We start from the raw sequence: 21,446 nt of genomic DNA on the forward strand, positions 1-21,446 counted from the left end.
AAAATATAAAAAAAATCATTATTATCAAAAAAAAAAACATTAAATAAAAAGATTGTATAATTTATAAAAAATAATTTTCATTTATAAAAATTTAAATATAGAAATTTATTAATTTTTTTTTTATTAAAATATAAAATAAGCAAATATTTTTAATAATAATAATATATTTTAGTTTTATTATATTAGAAAATATTTATATATAAATTCATTTTTTTATATTATTATTAATTTCTTATTATATACTTTTTATATTTATTTTAATGATTTTACTTTTTTTTATATTTATCTTTTTTATCATTTTATAGTTTTTTTTATAATGTAAGTTTATTATTTTAAAAAAAAATCATAATTCTTTTTTCCAATTACCAAAATTAAAAAGTTAAATAATTAAATCTTTTTATTTAAAAAAAAATTAACAGTAACAAACAAATTAATTTATATAAATTTAATAAAAAAGTTACTTTTGAGATTTAAAATTATTTAAACAATTAGTCTTTTTATAATTTATATATAATATGTTAAATGCTTATATATTCATTTTAATTTATTTATATTATTAAAATACTATTAAAATAAATACATAATGATATATATTACTGTTTATATAATTAATAAAAGAAAAATATATGTTTAGTTTTAAAAATATTAAATATAAAAAAAATTATTTAGAATTTTAATATTAATTAATTTTTTAAATATAAAAAAATAATATATAATTTTTATTTTAGTATTATATTCAAAAATTATTATTATAAATAAAATTAAAAAAAAAAAATTGATTATAATATATATCATTATATCTTAAATTTTTATAACAATAATTAATAAAATAATATAATAATATTATATCCTTAATTTATTAAAATAATTAATGCAAATTATTATAATATAATTAAATTTTAATTTATATTTTAATTTAATTAAAAGTATATATTTAAATTTTGTATTTTCTACTTTTATTTTTAATTAAATTTATTGAGAAACTGAAATAATTTTTTTAAATTCTATTTTATTTTAATATTTAAAAAAAGAAATTAATCATTTATTTATTAATATTTAATATATTAAAAAAATATCATATAAAACACCAGAAAAATAAATTATAAGAAAAATTAAAAAAGAAAAAAAATATAGGAAATAAACATTATATATATATATAATAAAAAAAAAAACATTAATAGTTATTAACATTAAAATATTAAAAAAAACCAAAAAAGCAAAAGTTTTATATTGAAAAAAAAGAAGAAATAAATGAATTATTATTAATTATTTGGACGTGCAAGTCATACAAATATCTAAAATTAAAATTAAATAAATACTAATAATAATAGAAATACTAATATAAATACAAATACAAATATAAATATTAATATATTTAATAATAATTTAAGTAATCAAAATAGAGATTTATTTCAAGAATTAAATGAGAATGCAAGACGCGAATAAATGCGCTTTTTGAGAAATAATTCTTAAGATTTTAATTAAATAAATCCTACGTATAATATGAATATTAATAGGTAGATTTTTTCTTTAAATAATTCCCATATTGCAAATAATCGATAAATTTCAACTAATTAAAGAAATCCTAGAATCGAAAGTGACACTAACTTTACCAGATAAAATTAATAATATTCTTTATCTTAATATAATGATAATGACGATGATGAATAAGAACGTTTTTATGACGATGAAAATGACGACGATGAATAAATGGAAGAATATAATGAAGGTGACGAAGATTGCTAAATCGAATAAGAAACGTTTAGCTAATAGGAATCTAAATATGAAAAAAACTAAGAAGAAAATTCAAGTGGAGGTATATAATCTTCATCTTAAGAATCTTCTAATATAATTTAAAGTAATAATAATAAAAGTGAATATGATGATAACAAACGCTTAAGGGTTTAGACAGCTCCTGCTAGACCTTTGACTGATTTCGAAGAATTTAAGAGAAGTTATTAATTCCTTAGTTTAGAAAAAATAATTATGATTTAATAAAAATTAATACAAATTGATTATTAAAAATATGATTTGGATTCTACTGAAGGATAAAAAACTTTTAAAAAATATTTAAAGAATATTGAAAAATTTATAAAAGTATTTTCAATATGTCTATATTATTTTTTTATTATTAAAAATTAAAAAAAGGATTCTGGATGCTAAATAAGTTGTAGAAAATATAGGGAAAAATTTTCTAAAGCATATAAAATATTATACAAAGAAGAAGAATTAAGTTATTTAACTGAGATTTTCGATAGTGCTTAAGAAGGTAAAATATATTTAAATTTATATATATATGAATATAATTATTTCATAAATATATAAATATAAAAAAATAAATATTGATAGTAATATATTAATATAAATAATTATAAAATATATATATATATATTATATATATATATTTATTTATATATATATATAGGTTTTCCTCATTTATATGTTAATGGTGAAAAATATTCATTTTCATAAGAAGTACTTGAATACGGGAAATAAGTTTTAGTGAGTTTTTACAAAATGTAAAATTAAATAAGGATCGTATACTAGAATACATGTTAAGGTTAAATTGTAGACTCGAGTTGTGAAGAAATGAAGAAATAATTAAAAGAAAGTTTAGAAAAATTTGATAAAAACTGGACTTTATTTGAAAAAATGTACGTAAATGAACTAATGGTAATAGAAACTGAAGCTCGTAGATATGTTCAAAATGCAATAAATATCTAAAAAGAGCTAGAATCTCTTGAAATAAGGGAAAAAATTAAAGGGAAATTTTTTATATATAACCCTGAATATATAAAACTTTAATAAAATTTATGTAAATAAATCTGTTTAATGAATTCAGTGGCTAATTTAGAAGGAAAAGGAAGAGACGATCTAGATTTTGAAATTTTATAATAAGCCGAAGGAATATTAAGAAAAGTCACGAATGAATAATCGAGAGCTGTTAGGAGCCTTGCGGAATAAATCAAAGCTAACTTTAAAAATTTGAGGAGTTTGTTTAAAAAATATGAAGATAATATTGAAATGGTTGACCCTTAATTAAAAAATAATAGTGAATTAGTTGAAGCTCTTAATAAATACGAAGACTCTTGGGAAAAAGGTATATATATATTTATATGATATAATATTTAGTATATTAATAATTTATTTATTTATTTAAAAAAAAAAAAAAATAGGTAAAGATTATTTTTTAGAAGGAAAAAAGTGTTCATTTTTAATTTATTTTTCTCATATTATTGAAGCTACGGGTTAAAAATATAAGGAATTTTAAGAATAAATAGAATGTAGAGATGCTGATATATTTTTGAATATTCCTTGTTTACTTGTTTTGAAATTACTTGATAAGGATGACAAGAATATATGTAATTATTTTTTACCCTAGATGTTTAATAAAGATCATAAATTAAATTTGATTTATTAAGAATTGGATAATGAATTTTAGGAATGGAAGAAACAATATAAAAATAATTACTTTTATTATAATTTTTTGGAAAAAAAACTACTTAATATTGATATTAGTGAAATCGATAAAATCATTATTGAATAACTATAGTAAACTAATAAAATTGTGCACAAAATTAAATAATTGGCTATTGAAATTTAAAGAAACAATCCTATGGAATGGAATAAGTTTATTGATGTAGCTTTAAGTTAATGAACTTTTTTTTTTTTTTTAATTATATAAATAAATTTAAAAAAAAAAAAAAAAAATTGTACAAATAATAGTATTTATTATATATTTTTTTTTTAAAAAAAAAAAACTTTACTATTTTTTATTTAATTTAATTATTTTTTTTTCTTTTAATAAAAAGTAATAATTGTCTCTGTTAATTTTATTAATATTCTCTATATTAATAAATAAAAAAATTGAAAGATTAAATTAAAACTACTAAATATATATATATAGCAAAAACACGGATCTATATATTAATTGTTTATAATATTTTTTTAAAAACAATATCAGCAAAAAAACTACTATAAAAAATATAATAGAACCCGAAAAACCTTTATAATAAAATTATAGGAAAACATCATATAATGAGAAAATATAAAATTACTGTAACAAAAATACAAATAAAGAATTTTTATAGAATAAATAAGCAATTATTTAATAACATCATTTAATCAAATTTATAATTGTTATCAAAATGAAATTATATGAAGTATTTTATTTACTTTTTATTTTAAAAAGTTAAGTATTAAATATTTTAAATTTTATATCTCATTTCATCGAAAATATAAATAAAATTATAGCATTTGTAAAACACCAAAGGGGACATAATGCATATTTATTAAATATTATTTCATATTACGAAACTTTATATAACTTTTTCTTAGAGAAATTTACACATATTTATTTATTTTAAATTAGTTTTTAGATTTTTAGATTAAATTTCTTTTATAGTTTTAAATTAAACTATTAAAACTAAATTATGTAAACCCGACATAAAGTATTTTTGAAAAAATAGCTTATTATATTTATAATATTTTATAGTTTATTTTTTTATTTATAATTATTAAAATTATATATAATAATTATTCAATATATATAATCTTATAAATATTTATTTTTAAGTTTAAATATAAGAAAAAAATTATTTTTATAAAAAATTATAATTAATATATAAATATAATAATTAATCAGCTACTTTTTTATTATATTTATAAAAGTTTTATAATTGCTAATCTTTTTTTATTAAAATTGATTTTTTTCATTAAAAAGAATTATAAAATATTTACCTCTAATAAGCCAAAATTTCATCTTTGTTTTTTAATTAATTTATAGTTTTTTCAATTTTATCTTATTTATTTAATAATATATTAATTATTTTTAATAAATCAATATATAATATGTATACCTTAATATTATTTTAAAGATAAACTACCATTACGATCTTTACATTTATTAATTAAATAAACTATTTATTAAAATATTTAAGATTTTTTTATTTTTTCATCCATTTCAAATTATTCCTTTATATTTATTTAAATAATTTTATACCTATTTAAGAACAAAACAAAACAAAAAATACTTTAAGTTCCGAATATGATTCTTTATATAATTTTCTTTCATCTTATAATTAAGACATTTAGTTTCTTATTTTGAATTTTTCGCTTTTTATTAATTCAAGTAATTATTCAAAATCTTATCTAAATTGAAATAAATAAATTAATTAATTAATTAAATACTTTTGTTAAATTTCAAGCTGTTAATTAATTAATATTTCATTTTTATTCTATTAAATTTTATTATTATTTAATTATTTATTATTAATATTGCTATTTTTCTTATATAAACATTGTTTTTATGATTATTTTATTTGGTGAAAACTTAATTTTTTAAATGAATTAAAAAATGAATTTTTAGGCTTATTTTCTTATTTTTAATTAATTTCTTCATTTTAAAATTCTTCTTTAAAGCTTTCTTAATCAATAATTATGTTTTTTCTTTCTTCATTATGTTCACTTATTTATTAACTGTTAACTAATTATGAATTTATTTATATATTATTATAGCTTTTATCTTAATATGTTTGAAATTTTTCAATATTAGTATATAACTTGCTTATATTATTTGAAGATTTTTTAGAAGTTTAATTTTTTGAACGGATTTAAGCTTATATGTTTACAATTTTAGATTTTATATTTTTTATATTTTAATTTTCGAAATGCATATTATTTTTATTTATTTTTAATTCTTCTTCGAAAAGACTTCTTGATATATTTTTTTATTGAATATTTTTAGGTTTATTTAATTTTACACCATATAATTGATTATATTATTCAGAAATCATTTTTTTAAAAATAAAATAAATACACAGTTAAAAAAAAATATATATAATTATTAATTTTGTATATTTATATAAAGAATTTATTTTAATTTAATTTAATATTACATAAAAAAATTAAGTAAAAAATATATATATATATATGTATATATATTATATTTTTCAATATCCATATAAAGCATTCATATCTCTTAATTTAGTTTTTAATTATGAAATATTATTATTTATTCTTTCTAAATCTTAATTTAATTAAATTTTTCTTTTAATATTAATGGCTGATTTTATTTTAGAATTTTCAAGTTTTAATAATTAATTATTAATCTAAAGAATATAAAAAATAAGTATATATATAAATCATAAATAAATATATTTATATATTTCATTTTTTTAAATATTTAATTTTATATTTTTTCATTAATTTTGATATATTAACTAACCCGTAATAAAAAGTTATATATATATATATATATATATATTTATATATATATATATATAAATAATTTACTTAATCTTTTTCTTAATTTAAATTCATTAAAAATTTTTCTATTTCATTAATGGGTAATTCTTTTTCTTATTCTAATTCATTATTTTTAAAAAATTATCATTTTTTTTTATTAAATATCTCTTTATTGGGTATTATAATAAGTGTCATTATCATTTTATTAATTAAATTTATTATTATTATTATTTAAATACATATTATATATTTCTGAATAATCGCTTTTTTTTTCATCTTATTATTTTTAATAATTATCTTTATTTTAGTTTATTTATTTTCTTTTTAAATAATTTATATTTTCATTATTTTATATTTAATTATTAGTTTAATCATTTATGTTTTCTTTAGCTTTTTTAGAATTATTATTTTTTTAAGGACTAAATGAATTATTATAAATAAAATTTTATTTTTAGTTAAAATGATTGTTTTCTTATTAAAATGATATATTATTTTAGTTTTTTCTTGTATTAAAGTCATAATTTTCTTGATAATTTTCTTAATTTTATATGTAATTTTAATTTATTCTTTTTGTATTATTAATATTCATCAATTAGTTTTCAGCTTTTTATAATAAAATTTTAAGTTATTGTATTTCTATTTGAGAATTTTCAAACTAAATTTATAACTAGTTTTCTTTTTATGCTTTTTCCATTATCTTATGTTTCTAATTATATATTTCTTATTTTTATTACTCGTTATTAAATACTAATTACTACATTTTTTATTTGAGTTCATCTAAATCATTCTATAAATGTTTATTTTCGATTTTTTAATGATTAAATTTTTCTTTAAAATCTTCAATTTGTTTATAATTTTATTAATAACTTTATAATTCTTAAAATAATATTTCTTATTCTTCTTTCATACTTTATTGATTTCGTTCATTTTAAATTCTATTTAAATTTTTTATTTTATTTTTTATTTGTAAATTATAGATTACTATATTTATTATGTTTTTTATTTTTATATTTCTAATTGTTATTTTAAATAATTTATATTGTCATCTTTTCTTGAATTTTCTCTTTATTATTCTCTAAAAAAATAAATAAAAAATATATAAATATATAAATATATAAATATATAATTATATATATATATTTATTGATATATATTTTTTTTTTATAAATACTCAATTCTATCTTTATATTCTTCTAGTTAATACTAAACTTCTCTTAAATCTTCTTCTATTTTAGTCCTTATTAGTATCTCGTGTTAATTTCTTTATTTATGCTTATCATTTTCCATTTATAAAAGTTCTTATTTTCTTTAAAAATCATATATCTATATAAAAAAACAATTATAATTATGTAATTACTATATTTAATCTATACTTTTTCTTATAATTAATCAATATTATCTTTTTAATTAAGAATAGTTTAATTTAAGGAATTTCTATCTTTTAGCATTTATTATTTAAATTCTTCCAAATTGAAATTTAGTCTATCTATTTATTATTCATAAAGTATTTTAATTTATTCTTATTGTTCTTTATTATAATCTAATGATTCATTTCTTTTTTATTACTATTTGATTATTATATTAAATTATTATTTTAGAATTTATCTTAACTTTCTCTTTATTTTGATTTACTGTTATATTTTTTATTACTATTTTCTTACAATTAAGTATAATTTTAGTTATATTTATCCTAATTTTCATTATTAAATCGATTTTACCTCTAAAATTAATTGCTGTTTGTCTATTAAATTAAACTGTTTTCTGAATATATTTATTGATTAGTTATTTAGTAGGGTGGCATTTGCTTTTTTACATTATTTAATTTAGCATTATAATCACCTGGAATTAATTAAGAATGACCAACTAATTCACTTTCATGATCTAATTCATCTATTTATTACTTATGATTATAATTAAAATATTATTCTTATTCATGTTTTAAGTCTGTTTTTTAATTAATTTTCTGTGTATTATTTACGTTTTGTTGAGGAGCTTTTTTTTATAAATTGCAGTTATTATGTAGTTTTTATTATTTAATATTTTTATTATTGTAGGATTCGTAAAACTTTTAAAACAATTTTGTAGTTTTTACTTATTCAAAGTCTAATTTTTATACAACTTTATATGCTTTTTTTTTAATTTATTTATATAAATTTTAATTTTTACTTATATTATCATTCATTTATTATATTTGCTATTTTGTATTTATTTAATTAATTTAAAAAAAAAAAAAAAAAATTTGATATTATTTTAATTTTTTGTAAATAATAAATAAAAATTGTATTATATTGAAATTTAAAAATATATTAAATTTTAAAAATACTAAATATAAAATAATTATTATTATTATAAAAATAAATATTATTGTAATTATTATTAATAATATATATTTTAGCATATTTATATATAAAATCACATCATTTAAGGCATTTATAAGTCGATTTATTTAAATTATTTTTCTTAATTTATTAGCAAATTATTTTACTAGATACTTATATTATTAGTTTCAATAGATTTATTATTATTCTCTCCTTTTTATTATTTCACTTTTTATTTTACTTCTTCTACTTCTTACTATCCAAATAAATATGCAAGTCCATAAGTATTTATTTCGATTTATTCTTTAATTTATTTATGTTCCTCTTTATTTGAATTATTTAATTATAATAGGTTTTAAGTCAATTATAATTTAAAATGTTATTTAATTTATTTCTAATAATCTTCATTATGAAATTATTATTTATAATTTTCTAAAGTTCTATTTAAAGCTTATTTTTTATTGTTTTAAAAATTTTGTGTTAATTCCTATTATAAAATTTAAAATTATTCTTTTGAAATTAACTTTTATTTTAGTTTTTTTTCAAGTTCTCTTATTTCGTAATTATAATAAAATTACAAAATATTTACTTCTTATTTTCTAAGTTCTTTTTTTAACTATTTCACTAAGACCTGTCTGACTACATTTCTCATTGGTGAATTCGGAATATCAATTATAGTATAACATTTTTTAGTTTTCCAATTAAAATATTTTTCTGATTATACATTATTATACCAGATTTTTTCAATTTCTTTAATTGTTTAAGATTCTGTTTGAGACTTGGATTCTTCCTCTTCGTCGTCACTATCATTACTTCCATCACTTCCTTGAAAATCTTTTATATCGCATTGCTTTTTATTTTCAAAACTTTTTTCTTCATCTTAGATAGAGTTATATTGGATTTTAACTCCTTTATGAGTAAACAATACTAAGAAAAATTCAATTAAATTGCCAATAAAACTTTTATCAAAAGGATTAAAAAAATCTAATTAAGGGTTTTTCCATAAATAGGCAAGTTTTTTAAATTATTAGACTTCGTTTGTTGTTAAATTATGTAATATCTATTTATATAAATATAAAAAAATTAAATGTATAATAAAATATATATAAATAAATATTTAAATATATATTTATATATATATATATTATTTTATTTATATATAATAAATTTACTAAAATTGTGTGTTATATTAAAAGAGATGAATAATAAAAGCATATTCTTATATTTAATAACATTTATAAAATATCTATTTTATATTTTTTTTAGCTTCTGATAACAAAAAATATGTATATCCTTTTATTATTAGATAACTATATTAATAAAAAATATAAATTACTAATATCCAAATAAAGTACTAATAAAAACACAAAAAAAATAGTAATAAGGTAAATTTGCTGCACCAATACATTTATTTAAAACTTTAGAATGATATTCATATTTTGCAACACATCTTTTTTTATTATAAAAATATTTTAAATTATAAATATTAAAATTACCTATCACAAATCACACAATGTTTTGAACGAATTATTTTAGGTTAATTGCATGGTTCGCATAAAATTCTTACATTATATTTAAGTTCAGGTTAATTTTACATAGCATGATGTATTTCATCTATGTCTTCTTTAGTATTGAAATGACCTGGGGAAATAAAATATGTTAAAACGTAGAATAGAAATGCTCCTGTAATTAAAATTTAATGAACGTTTAAATAATAAATTTGATTTTCATTATCGAAGGCTTATAATATATAATATTGAGTTTATGAAGTTAAATAAAAAATAAAAATAAAAAATATTATAGGATATCCTATTTATTTAAAAATATATATATAGGATCAAATATATTTATGTAAATTTTACCTATTAATTAATATAAAAAAAATGGCAAATTTCTACCTAGTTATCTTACGAAGCCGAAAATATTTTCTATTTGAGCGAATAAAGTTAAACTAATTGAATTATATAAGTTCATACATTAAGCAGCACCTGGAATTTACAAAAATACATAACGGCATATTTTAAATTATAAAAAATCATATAAAATTAAAGGCTTTATTTCATTTATTATGCCACTGTTTAGTGTTTTTGGGGAATTTTCAATCATTAATAAATATTTATATATTTTAAATTTTATTTTTAATTATAAAAATTATTATTTTTTTTAAAAAATATATATTATTTTTATATTGAATATATAATCATTAACAAAAATTATTTTATATTTATTAAAATAAAATTATTATTATTAAATAAATTAAAAAATAATAATAAACCATTTTAATTATTAAAAGATTATAGAAAAATAATATATATTTATTATAGTAATTATATATTAATATAAAATTAAAATATATATTCTGATATTAAATAAATTAATAAAAAAATAAATATCATATATAAAATTACAATACAATATTATAAAAAAATATGTACAGAATATTCCCCAAATAGTATTCTAATCTACATTCATTAAAATAAAACAAATTTGGTTTTTCATCTGTTGCTTAATATGATATTGTAATAATAGGAGGAGGACCTGCTGGTACTAAATATAAATAAAAAATAAATTAATATATAAATAAAGGTTATGTGGCAGCAATAAAAGCAGGATAATTAGGATTTAAAACCGCATGTGTTGAAAATAGAGGATCTTTAGGAGGTACATGTTTAAACGTCGGATGCATTCCATCAAAAGCTTTACTTAACATATCTTAAAAATACTGGGATTCTACTAAATAATTTAAATAATTAGGTATTGAATGTGAATCTATAAATTTAAATTGGAGTAAAAATAATATATATATATATATATATATATATATATATATATATATATATATATATAATTTTACATATATATATAATTTTTTAAATATTTATCATAATATATATATTCATATTTTATTTATATATATATATATTAATTTATTTAAAATATATAGATAAAGTATAAGAAAAAAAAGGAAGTATAGTAAAAGGATTAACTTCAGGAATTGAATTCTTGTTTAAAAAAAATAAAGTAGATTATATAAAAGGATTTGGAAAAATATCTGATAAAAATACACTATAAGTAGATTTATCAAATGGATAAAAATAAACTGTTTCAACTAAAAATATTATTATAGCTACCGGTTCTGAACCAAGTCCTTTCCCTGGCCTTCCTTTTGATGAGAAGATTATTTTATCCTCCACTGGTGCTTTGGCTTTGTAGAAAATTCCCGAAAAAATGATCATTATAGGAGCTGGGGTTATTGGGTTAGAAATGGGGTCTGTGTATTAAAGATTCGGTACTAAGGTTACTGTAGTTGAGTTTGCTGATTAAATTTGTCCATTTTTAGATTCTGATATAGCTAAGGTTTTCCATAAGTCCTTAAAACATCATGGGATAGAGATTTTAACTGGCCATAAAGTCATATCCGGGTAAAATTTGGGCACACATGCTGTTGTTAATATAGAACCTGTTAAAGGAGGGCCTAGCATTAGTTTATAGGCTGAACATGTTTTAGTAGCGACTGGAAGAAGACCATTTTTAGGTGGTTTAGGATAAGATAAGGTCGGTGTTAAAATGGATGATAAGGGAAGAATTATTACAAATGATAATTTGTAAACTAATATTCCTAATATTTATGCCATAGGCGATGTTGTTGCAGGACCTATGTTAGCACATAAAGGAGAAGAAGAAGGAATTGCTGCAGTTGAAAATATAGCTGGAAAAGCAGGACATGTTAATTATGATACTATTCCCAATGTTATTTATACTCATCCAGAAATAGCTTGGGTTGGAAAAAATGAATAGGAATTAATTAAAGCAGGCAAATATTTTATATTTAAATAATAAAATAAATAAAAAAATAAAAATTAAATATATATATATATTATATATATTATAAAAATTAATATATATATTTATTTTTATATATTATCTTTATATATTTAAATATTTATCTATTTTAGGTATTAAATATGCTAAAGGTAGTTTCCCTATGATGGCTAATTCTAGAGCTAAAGCTAATGATGATTATGAAGGTATTGTTAAAGTATTAACTGAGAAAGATACTGATAAAATTCTTGGTGTACATATTATGGGTAATGCGGCAGGTGAATTAATTGCTGAAGCAGTACTTGCAGTTTAATATGGTGGATCGGCTGAAGATTTGGGAAAAACTTGTCATGCACATCCGACTATTTCAGAAGCTTTGAAGGAAGCTTGCATGAGTGCTTATGGAAAAGCTATTCATATTTGATTTTCTTATTTATAAATTTATGTTATAATTTATTATATAAATATATATGTTTGTTTGCGATTTTTTTTATTATTCTAAAATATTTAAAGAAAAAAATAAAAAATTTAATTTATTTATTAAAAATAATTAAGTTTAAACTTTTATTTTTATAATTATTAAAAAAATAATAATAAAAATTATAAAATAAATTAAATTATAAAATATATAAATTAATTAATCAAAAACATATTCTAATATAAATATAAATATAAAATATAAAAAAATAAAATAAAACATATATAGATATATATATATATTATATATATAAAATATATATTTATATTTTTATATGTTTATGTATTTATATTTATTTCATATATTTTTAATTTACATTATTATTTTAATAAAAAATATATACAATATAATAGAATCTTAAAATAATATGGAAAATATTAATATTTAATTAGAATATATTAACTAATAGAAATAATAAAATTTATATTAAGAAATAATAGGAAAATCATATGAAAATATAAAAAAAAACATACCTAAAAAATATATAGCATTTAGAGAATATATAAATTAAATGAAAAGTAATATAAATAACATATATAAAAATAAACATATATTTATATATAAATATTAAAATATATTTCTTTATATATTATTTATATATATTTATATATATTTATATATATTATAGAATAAATGTTATTAGAAAAACATCCTCATTTAAATGCAAATTAATATTTTTTAATATATAAATTAGCTATTGAAACTAAAATATAAAGATTAGTTGAAGTTTCTATAAATGCAATATGTTTATTAACTTTAAATAATTTTTTAGATGGAAATTGTGAAGATTATGCATATAATATTAATTTAGAAGATTTTAAAGAATAATTAGAGTAAAATAAATAAAATCAAGTAAACAAAAATAGAACATTATTATAAACTATAATTGAAACAATAATATAAACTGTAAGTTCTAAAGAAGAAACTATATAATTAAATGTAATTTAAATTATTTAATAATTAGGAACACATACAAAAACTGAATTACATAATAATTATTTGACTTTAGCATTAGAAACATTAATATAAATATATTCAAGTAAAAAAAAAATGTAAAAAAAATTTTCTAAATAATTTTTTTTTAATAAAATAAATATATATATATAAAATTATTAATTTTGTTTCTTTTATTTTTCTATATATTTTTTAATAAAAAGTTACGAAAAATAAAAGTATAGAAAAATCAGCTTAAAATGCTTTATAATAATTAATTGGTTATATTTTTTAAAAATTCTATGTTTTAGATACTTAAAAGAGCATGTTTTAAAGTCTAGGACCTTAAGAATTTGTTGAAATAACTAATAAATAAATTCCTAATTCTCCTTATTACAATTCTTCTAGGAAATAAAAAGATATTTCGCCTAATAATAATACAAATAGTTAAGAAGAAGTAACTTAAGGAGACTTTAGTGGATATTTAGAAGATTTAAATTTTTATATAAAATAATAAAATTAATATTTAAATAAAAAATTAACATACTAAAATATATGTTATAATTAGCTTTAGAATATAATAGATAATGTTTGTATTAAAAACAATGAAATAATAAATGAAATCTAATAAAAAGCAGGAAAATTTGGATGGTGTTCCTTTTGTAGAAATACTGCGAATTTATTCTGTAAATAATTAAATGTAGGCATATGTTCTTAATAATGCAAAAATAACTTAATCGAATAAGAATAGAAAATAAATATAGAGGGAGATAATTATGTTAGAATATGTAAAATAGCTTATTAAGATTGTTTAACTATTTTAAGTTGTTTATGTTATATTTTAACTTCTGAATAGGAATAAATGATTAATTTAATGGGAAACAATAATAAATATAAAATAATTGTATTGAAAATTCTTTATTCCATTTTCGATTTAAAAGGAAGCACTTTTTTCGAAAAATAATAGGCAATTTAAATTATTAAAAATAATTTTTTTAATGGAATTCTGAAATGTTCTTTACATAATGATAGTAATATTTTATAATAGGCTTTTTCAATTTTCCTTTTGTTGATTATTTATCATAAAAAAGAATTAAAAAACGAAATTCTTATTTTTTTAAATGAAATTATCATTAAATTACTATAAAGTACAAATTCTAGTTCTTCACATAAGTATTTGGCTTTATAAGTTATTAATAATTATTTTCAATAAAATCAAATTGTTATAGATTTTTATGTAAATTATGATTGCTCACCCAATTAAGCTTAATTAACCTATAATATTGTTTAGATATTGAGTATTTATATTTATATATATATATATATATATATATATATATATATATATATATATATATATATATATATATTAGGTTTCTTTATATTAATTTAAATAATAGGTTTAATTGCTACTGGATATTATTAAAATCCTGAATTTTAATTAATGGTAAGTCCTTAATAAGAATAAAGTTTGAGTACTTATGCAATAGAAACTTTATTTATTAAAATTAAATCTATATATGAGTATTATGAGAACTATTAAGTTTTGAATAAAAATAATAATTTGGATGATAATTCTAATAATATACATAATACTTAAATAGAAGAAACGAAAGACAATATTTAAATACCTAAAATAGATACAGCTTTATTATAAAATTAGTAAAAATTATAAAATCTATGTATATAAAAATATTTTTTATATTTAATATAATTATTATATATTTAGAATTGATAGACAACATTATATTAAAATAGAAACTTAAAGAGCAATTTCTAAATTTAATAAAAAACCAAATACAGGTATTAAACATTTAGTAGAAGCTGGCATTTTATAAGCAGATGACGCAAAAGGAATTGCAAAGTTTTAAAAAGTAGTGATATGATCAGTAAGGACGCAATAGGAGAATATATAGGTGGGTATAAAGAAATTAATATAAGCGTACTAAGTGAATTTACGGATACTTTAGATTTCAAAAAAATGAGAATCGATGAAGCTATGAGAAAATTATTACAATAATTTACTTTACCAGGAGAAGTATATATATATAAATAAAAAAATAGCATTTATACATATATATATATATATATATATATATATATATATATATATATATATATATATACATAGGCATAAATAGTAGATAGAATACTTTAAAAATTCGGAGATAAATTCTAATCTGATAATCCTGATATATTTAGTAGTGCTAGTGGAGCTTATACATTATCTTTTTTATTAATTATGTTATAAACGGATTTATATAATCCTTAAGTCAAAGAGAAAATGAAATTAGAAGATTTTATTAAAATCGCAAAAGGAATAGAGGGCGAGAACTTAGAAAATGAATATTTAAGTGAATTATATAATAGTATAAAAAAAAGTCCTTTAGCATTACATGAGAAGGCTAAAATAAAGTAGGATTTATAAGAAACTCTATAGACTTCAGTAAGGAAGAAATAGCATTTGTTTCTATAAGAATCCCTTTAGATGATATAAAATGGGAAAAAATTATTATAAAAAAATTAATCTTAATAAAAATTTGTTTAAGCGAATTCTATTTATTATCTAGCACCTTTAATAGAGTGTATTTCTTAAGAAATACTGAAAAGTTTAAAATATGCCTTTTAAAATTACGATGAAGAGAATAACTATACTATTTGTGTAGAAAGTTTCTAATGTATGATTTATTTATATGGATAATTTAATATGGAATATGAAAAAGATTTATTTTTGGAAGAAATGTGCAATCTTTATAATTTTAGTCTTTTTTCGTTTAATAATTTTTAAAAAAAACACATTTTTTTAATCAATAGTTTGCTTTCTTTTTCTTTGAAAATAGGAAATTTTCTTAGAAAAGGATGGTATTTCATACTTAATTTAACTAGCAAATTACATTAGGTAGGGCTTATTAGAAATAAAAAAATCGAAATAAAAAAATCTACCTATAATTTGGATGAAATCTAGATTAATTAACAACAAAATTTATTTTTTGATACTGATATAATTGAAATGATATTCATTAATAGCTCCCATTTAGATGGGGAATCTATTTAGGATTTCGTTATTGCACTTTGTAGGGTATCTTATGAAGAATTAATGCAAAATTCGCAAGTCCCGATTATTTTTTCGTTATAAAAAGTAGTAGAAATTGCAGAGCTTAATATGGGAAGAATAGTTATTATCTGGAATAGAATATGGATAACCATTAGATGCCATTTTGCGGAAATCGGGTGCAGTTAAAATATTACTATAGCAATGAACGCAGTAGATAATTTGAAACAACTTTCATAGAAACTTTTTGGTAAAAAAGAAAGATTCAATTTAACTTTTTAGAAAGATTTTTTAAAGGTTTTTGAAATAATTTTTTTAAAATAAAATATATTTATTAAAATTTTCATTTTGGATTGTATAAAAGCTTTTTGTACAAATTTTTATCGCAAAATTAAATCTGGCTGGAAAATTATTTTTAATATTATAAATTATGCAATATAAGATAATAATACAGATTTATCGAAAAATGCTTTTTAAGTATTTTTTTTAAGTTTTTTTTTTTTTTTTTTAATTTTTTAATAAAAAGATTTTAAAATTAATAATTGATTAGGATTTAAATATTATATATGATTTGTATGCTGATATAGTCTAATGTTTAACATCTTTAAGTAAAAATAAGGAAGAAAAATTTGCTTTTACCTCAATTTAATATGTTGAATAATATATAAAATATATATTTGAAAATGAAAGTACAAAAACAAAAGATAGTAATAAAATATAAAAAATATTATATATATTTAAATAATATATATATATAGCCTATTGGTTTCCATTATTAGGAGTATTAACTATTTTATGTGGAGATTAAAGGCATAATATATAAGCTAAAGGAATGGATAGTTTATTTAATATACTTTCTTTATATGGACATGTTTTTACAATAGAATTTTGGCGAATGATTTTTTAGGGAGTTTTAAGGCCTTTGTTTGATGAGATGTAGTTTACTTTTTAATAGATGATTTTTAAAAAATAGTCTAAAGAATTAATTTGGTTAAAAAATTCTATCAATAAAGCTTATACAGATATAACAAAGTTACTTTTTGATTATTATGATAAACTAGGATCTTTATTGGGTGAATTTATAAAGACTTATGAAAATTGCATAAATAATACAAATGATTAAATTATTTAATTGAGTGTAAATGCGTCTAAAAATACGATTATGAGTTTAGGAATAAAGTTTATTGATAGTGATTGGGATATTATTTTGGATTTTTTCGATAGGATAATTAGAATAACAACGCCAGTGAAATTATAAGAAATTAATTTTGATGAAAAGAGTTAATAAATTGTTTAAGATTTAAAAGGAAAAAGAAGAGAAAGTTTTTTAAAATTAAAAAATTAAAAAATTAGTTTCGAGGTTATTTATTCATAATCAGAAGCTCATATTTTAATATTAAAAGTAATTAAAGATGTTTTAGATAATTTTCATGAATAATTAAATATGAAATAATTAGATAATTTATAAAATATAATAAAAAAATCAAATTCTTTTGCAATAAAATTTAATAAATAAATTTTCCTAAGATATTGTATATGGAAATTAGGTATTTGTATATTATAAAAAAAAATGTGTATATATATATATATATATATTTATTTATATTTATATATATATATATTTATTTATTTTTATTTAATTTATAAATATTTATTGTTTTTATTTCTATTTTTTTTTAGGTTTTTTTTCCTAATTATAATAATTACCTGGTATTCTTTAATAAGAAACCTTATCTTATTCTATGTGTTTGTTAATACAATTTACTAAATTTAAAAATACTAATAATTTAAAATTTTTACTAGATTTAACGGAGTAATTTTTTTTTTTAATATTTATTTATTTCTTTTTTAAGATAATTAATAGAAAAACTAAGTTATTTTATAAAAATTCATAAAGATTTAATTTAAATTATTAATAATCAATAATAAAATTATTAAAAATTTTAATAATAATAAATGCAATTAGAAGATCAAGATGAAGATACAATTGAATTTATTATCGAGAATATATAAATAACAGAAATGTAAAGACATGTAAGAAATTATAGGGCTATTATTTACGAAACCGTTCTTCCTATATTAGAATCAATTAATTTAAATTATGTAATTTATAAATTTAAATATCTTTCTTTTAATATAAAATTTAAAATATATTTTTAGATTGAAAATAAAACGAAAGAAATATATTGTTTATTATTTGATATGATTTAATATACTTAAAATAAAAGTTTTAGTTAAATTGTATGTTATTAGTGTAAAAATTGTAATAAATGTGGAGATTAAGAAGAGTATTTAGATATTTAAGTTAGAAAAATTATGAAAAGCTTTTATTTATTTATTTTTGAAAGTACAGATAATGATAATAAACATATGAATAATTTAAATGAGTATAAAGATAATTAAGATATTAATTTTTGAATTAATTAAAAAGATAATTATTTTTTTAAAAAAAAATGAGAAAGACATTTAACTTATTAAAAGGGAAATACAAATTTTTTAATATTATATACATAAACAAATAATTATTTTTTAAAAAAACACAAAATAAATATATATATATATATATATATATAAATAATTTTTTTTTAATAAAAAAATTATTTTTCTTTATTAAATTAATTTATTTATTTTATAAAAATATATATTTATATATATATCTAATATTTTTTTTCTTATAAAGTATATATAATATATAATATATATATTTTTTTATTATTATTTATTAGAATCATCAATATTATTATTATTATATATATAAAAGTAAGTTTTTTTTAATATTTTTTTTTATCAATAGCACATAAGCATTTTAGCACCATGATTATTACTTAAAATCATTTTCAAGCTATTTTTTTTCAAGAGCATTTTTTTAAAGTAATTAAATCTTATTTATTATTTAACATTTTTCATATATGTAATTAATGTTTCTTAATCTTTTTGAATTTTCAATTGTTCTTTCATTTATTTCTTTTGTTTTTTCTTTAAATTTCTTTCACTATTTAAAGAAATTATATTTACTTAGTTTTTATTATCGTTTACAATAACAATTTATTTAAGATCAGTTAATTTAAAAAGCTTTTCATTTTAAAAGTTATTATTTGTTTCTTCTTTTTATACTTCTAAGAAGTTATTTATTTTTTATCCAATCAAATTCAATGGCTTATCATTTTAAATTCCATTTATGATAACGATTTCTTATAAATCACTTAATTATAGTAGTTATTCTTCTTAATTCTTTTAACAAACTTAACAAGAAGGAGTAGAATTCTCAAAAATTAAATTTAAAGGATTTTTAATAGAATTATTATTAATAATTACATTATCTTAAGGAAGACACTAAGATTTTTGTTCGAAAATCTCACATTCAGAAGCTTGAGTAGAAATGGATTTATTTTTTAAAGAATTAGTTTAAATTTCAATATGAGAAAAAGCGGGATTTTAAGTTTAAATATCAGCATGAGAAATTTGAGACTTTTATGTTTGAATTTCTATATGAGAAATTAAAGGTTTATTAGTTTAAATAATGGCATTATTAGTAGCAACCTATATTGTTTATATAAAAGTATGGTTTATTTAAGGAGTTTAATTATTTTAACTACGCGAAGCTTAAATATTTGGTTTTGAGGTTTATATTGAAATATTTATTTTTTCGATTTAATTTATTTTTTAAAGAAAAGTTGTTTTTTAGAGTAATTCTTTTTCTATTTATATTAATTTTTAATGAATTTTTTTATTTTCGGTTATTAAATCTTGGACTTATATGAAGTTTTCTTGTTTTATAGAAAAAATTCTCTACTCGGCATTTCTAAGAGATATTTCTAGTAGTTTCTTAGATTCTAATTGATTTTTTTATGTTTAGAATTGAGATTCTAAGTGTTTAATGTATTCTTTTTGGAGAGTATTTTCTACTTCTACTTTTCTTTTTTCTTCAAATAGAGTTTAATTCAGTTTGCTATTTTTAAAAAGGTTACTTTCGAGTTCTTCATTTTATATTTTGGAAGCTTCTAAAAGACTTTTTTATTTTAAAAATTTCTTCTTTAACATTTCGAAGGATGTGAGTTGAATTTTTAAACTTTCAATAGTTTCTTGACAGTCTACTTGTTTCTTTTCCATTATTCTTCGGATTAGTATTTATTCTTCTAAAGCTTAATTTAAAGTTTATATTGATTTATTCATTTTTTCTAATGTTTTTTGTTATTAATTAAGCTCGTTTAAGGCATCTTAGAGTTTTTCACTATCTCCCTTAATTAATTCGAAGTCGTCCATATTTTTTTTATTTTTAAAATATATATATATATATATATAAATTTTAATTGATTTTTATTTTATTATTATTATATGTTTTTAAACGTTAGATATATGATGATTTTTGCTTTTATATAATTATAATGCAGTAAGAATTACCCATATAAAAATTATATTGATAAAATAAATATATATAAAAAATTATATATATATATATATATATATATAAAATTCATGTTATTTAATGAATAAAAATAAATATTTATTTTAATATTTTTTTATTTATATATATATATTTTATTTACTTTTCTTTTTATTTTTAATTTAGTTATATATAATTAAATTTTTCTCCACA

At 16.7% G+C, this 21,446-nt stretch overlaps 4 protein-coding genes across 4 annotated transcripts, besides 44 other annotated features; 3 read left to right on the plus strand and 1 right to left on the minus strand. All coding sequences in view use genetic code 6, as the record gives it.

Annotated features, from left to right (window-relative positions):
• The first annotated feature begins 781 nt into the window (after positions 1–781).
• Positions 782–873: a microsatellite.
• Positions 874–1,313: 440 nt separating this feature from the next.
• Positions 1,314–1,366: a microsatellite.
• Positions 1,367–1,710: 344 nt separating this feature from the next.
• IMG5_002330 (hypothetical protein) lies at positions 1,711–3,658 on the plus strand (the record flags this gene model as incomplete). The annotated part of the gene is made up of 3 exons (XM_004040016.1): positions 1,711–2,269; positions 2,426–3,100; positions 3,177–3,658. The coding sequence occupies 3 exons, from the start codon at positions 1,711–1,713 to the stop codon at positions 3,656–3,658; spliced, it is 1,716 nt and encodes a 571-aa protein (XP_004040064.1).
• Positions 2,377–2,424: a microsatellite.
• Positions 3,102–3,148: a microsatellite.
• Positions 3,659–4,510: 852 nt separating the features above from the next.
• Positions 4,511–4,554: a microsatellite.
• Positions 4,555–5,214: 660 nt separating this feature from the next.
• Positions 5,215–5,264: a microsatellite.
• Positions 5,265–6,158: 894 nt separating this feature from the next.
• Positions 6,159–6,192: a microsatellite.
• A 48-nt stretch (positions 6,193–6,240) lies between these two features.
• Positions 6,241–6,284: a microsatellite.
• Positions 6,285–6,390: 106 nt separating this feature from the next.
• On the minus strand, positions 6,391–6,765 carry IMG5_002340 (hypothetical protein; the record flags this gene model as incomplete). The annotated part of the gene is made up of 1 exon (XM_004040017.1): positions 6,391–6,765. The coding sequence occupies one exon, from the start codon at positions 6,763–6,765 to the stop codon at positions 6,391–6,393; it is 375 nt and encodes a 124-aa protein (XP_004040065.1).
• Positions 6,546–6,610: a microsatellite.
• A 328-nt stretch (positions 6,766–7,093) lies between the features above and the next one.
• Positions 7,094–7,132: a microsatellite.
• Positions 7,133–7,329: 197 nt separating this feature from the next.
• Positions 7,330–7,386: a microsatellite.
• Positions 7,341–7,400: a microsatellite.
• Positions 7,401–8,530: 1,130 nt separating this feature from the next.
• Positions 8,531–8,568: a microsatellite.
• Positions 8,569–9,659: 1,091 nt separating this feature from the next.
• Positions 9,660–9,705: a microsatellite.
• Positions 9,678–9,726: a microsatellite.
• Positions 9,727–10,336: 610 nt separating this feature from the next.
• Positions 10,337–10,361: a microsatellite.
• A 330-nt stretch (positions 10,362–10,691) lies between these two features.
• Positions 10,692–10,750: a microsatellite.
• Positions 10,692–10,752: a microsatellite.
• Positions 10,753–10,759: 7 nt separating this feature from the next.
• Positions 10,760–10,812: a microsatellite.
• Positions 10,774–10,826: a microsatellite.
• Positions 10,827–10,944: 118 nt separating this feature from the next.
• IMG5_002350 (hypothetical protein) lies at positions 10,945–12,915 on the plus strand. Its single transcript, XM_004040018.1, has 3 exons — positions 10,945–11,351; positions 11,509–12,378; positions 12,521–12,915. The coding sequence occupies exons 1-3, from the start codon at positions 10,994–10,996 to the stop codon at positions 12,808–12,810; spliced, it is 1,518 nt and encodes a 505-aa protein (XP_004040066.1). The 5' UTR covers positions 10,945–10,993; the 3' UTR covers positions 12,811–12,915.
• Positions 11,361–11,487: a microsatellite.
• Positions 12,418–12,489: a microsatellite.
• Positions 12,429–12,500: a microsatellite.
• Positions 12,429–12,517: a microsatellite.
• Positions 12,916–12,983: 68 nt separating the features above from the next.
• Positions 12,984–13,022: a microsatellite.
• A 20-nt stretch (positions 13,023–13,042) lies between these two features.
• Positions 13,043–13,123: a microsatellite.
• Positions 13,044–13,126: a microsatellite.
• Positions 13,085–13,132: a microsatellite.
• Positions 13,120–13,171: a microsatellite.
• A 60-nt stretch (positions 13,172–13,231) lies between these two features.
• IMG5_002360 (sec7 domain protein) lies at positions 13,232–21,112 on the plus strand (the record flags this gene model as incomplete). The annotated part of the gene is made up of 10 exons (XM_004040019.1): positions 13,232–13,382; positions 13,493–13,916; positions 14,206–15,095; positions 15,198–15,459; positions 15,527–15,671; positions 15,929–17,326; positions 17,376–18,396; positions 18,747–18,952; positions 19,010–19,236; positions 19,615–21,112. 10 exons carry the CDS (start codon positions 13,232–13,234, stop codon positions 20,468–20,470), a joined length of 5,580 nt encoding a protein of 1,859 aa, XP_004040067.1. The 3' UTR covers positions 20,471–21,112.
• Positions 13,397–13,476: a microsatellite.
• Positions 13,446–13,488: a microsatellite.
• Positions 14,306–14,348: a microsatellite.
• Positions 15,101–15,167: a microsatellite.
• Positions 15,866–15,923: a microsatellite.
• Positions 16,710–16,737: a microsatellite.
• Positions 17,320–17,366: a microsatellite.
• Positions 18,425–18,471: a microsatellite.
• Positions 18,425–18,485: a microsatellite.
• Positions 19,393–19,554: a microsatellite.
• Positions 19,398–19,422: a microsatellite.
• Positions 19,422–19,464: a microsatellite.
• Positions 19,796–19,839: a microsatellite.
• A 140-nt stretch (positions 21,113–21,252) lies between the features above and the next one.
• Positions 21,253–21,322: a microsatellite.
• Positions 21,294–21,319: a microsatellite.
• Positions 21,323–21,446: the final 124 nt, after the last annotated feature.

This window comes from Ichthyophthirius multifiliis, assembly GCF_000220395.1.
Source record: "Ichthyophthirius multifiliis unplaced genomic scaffold scaff_1120509249415, whole genome shotgun sequence".
NCBI classification, from domain to species: domain Eukaryota; phylum Ciliophora; class Oligohymenophorea; order Hymenostomatida; genus Ichthyophthirius; species Ichthyophthirius multifiliis.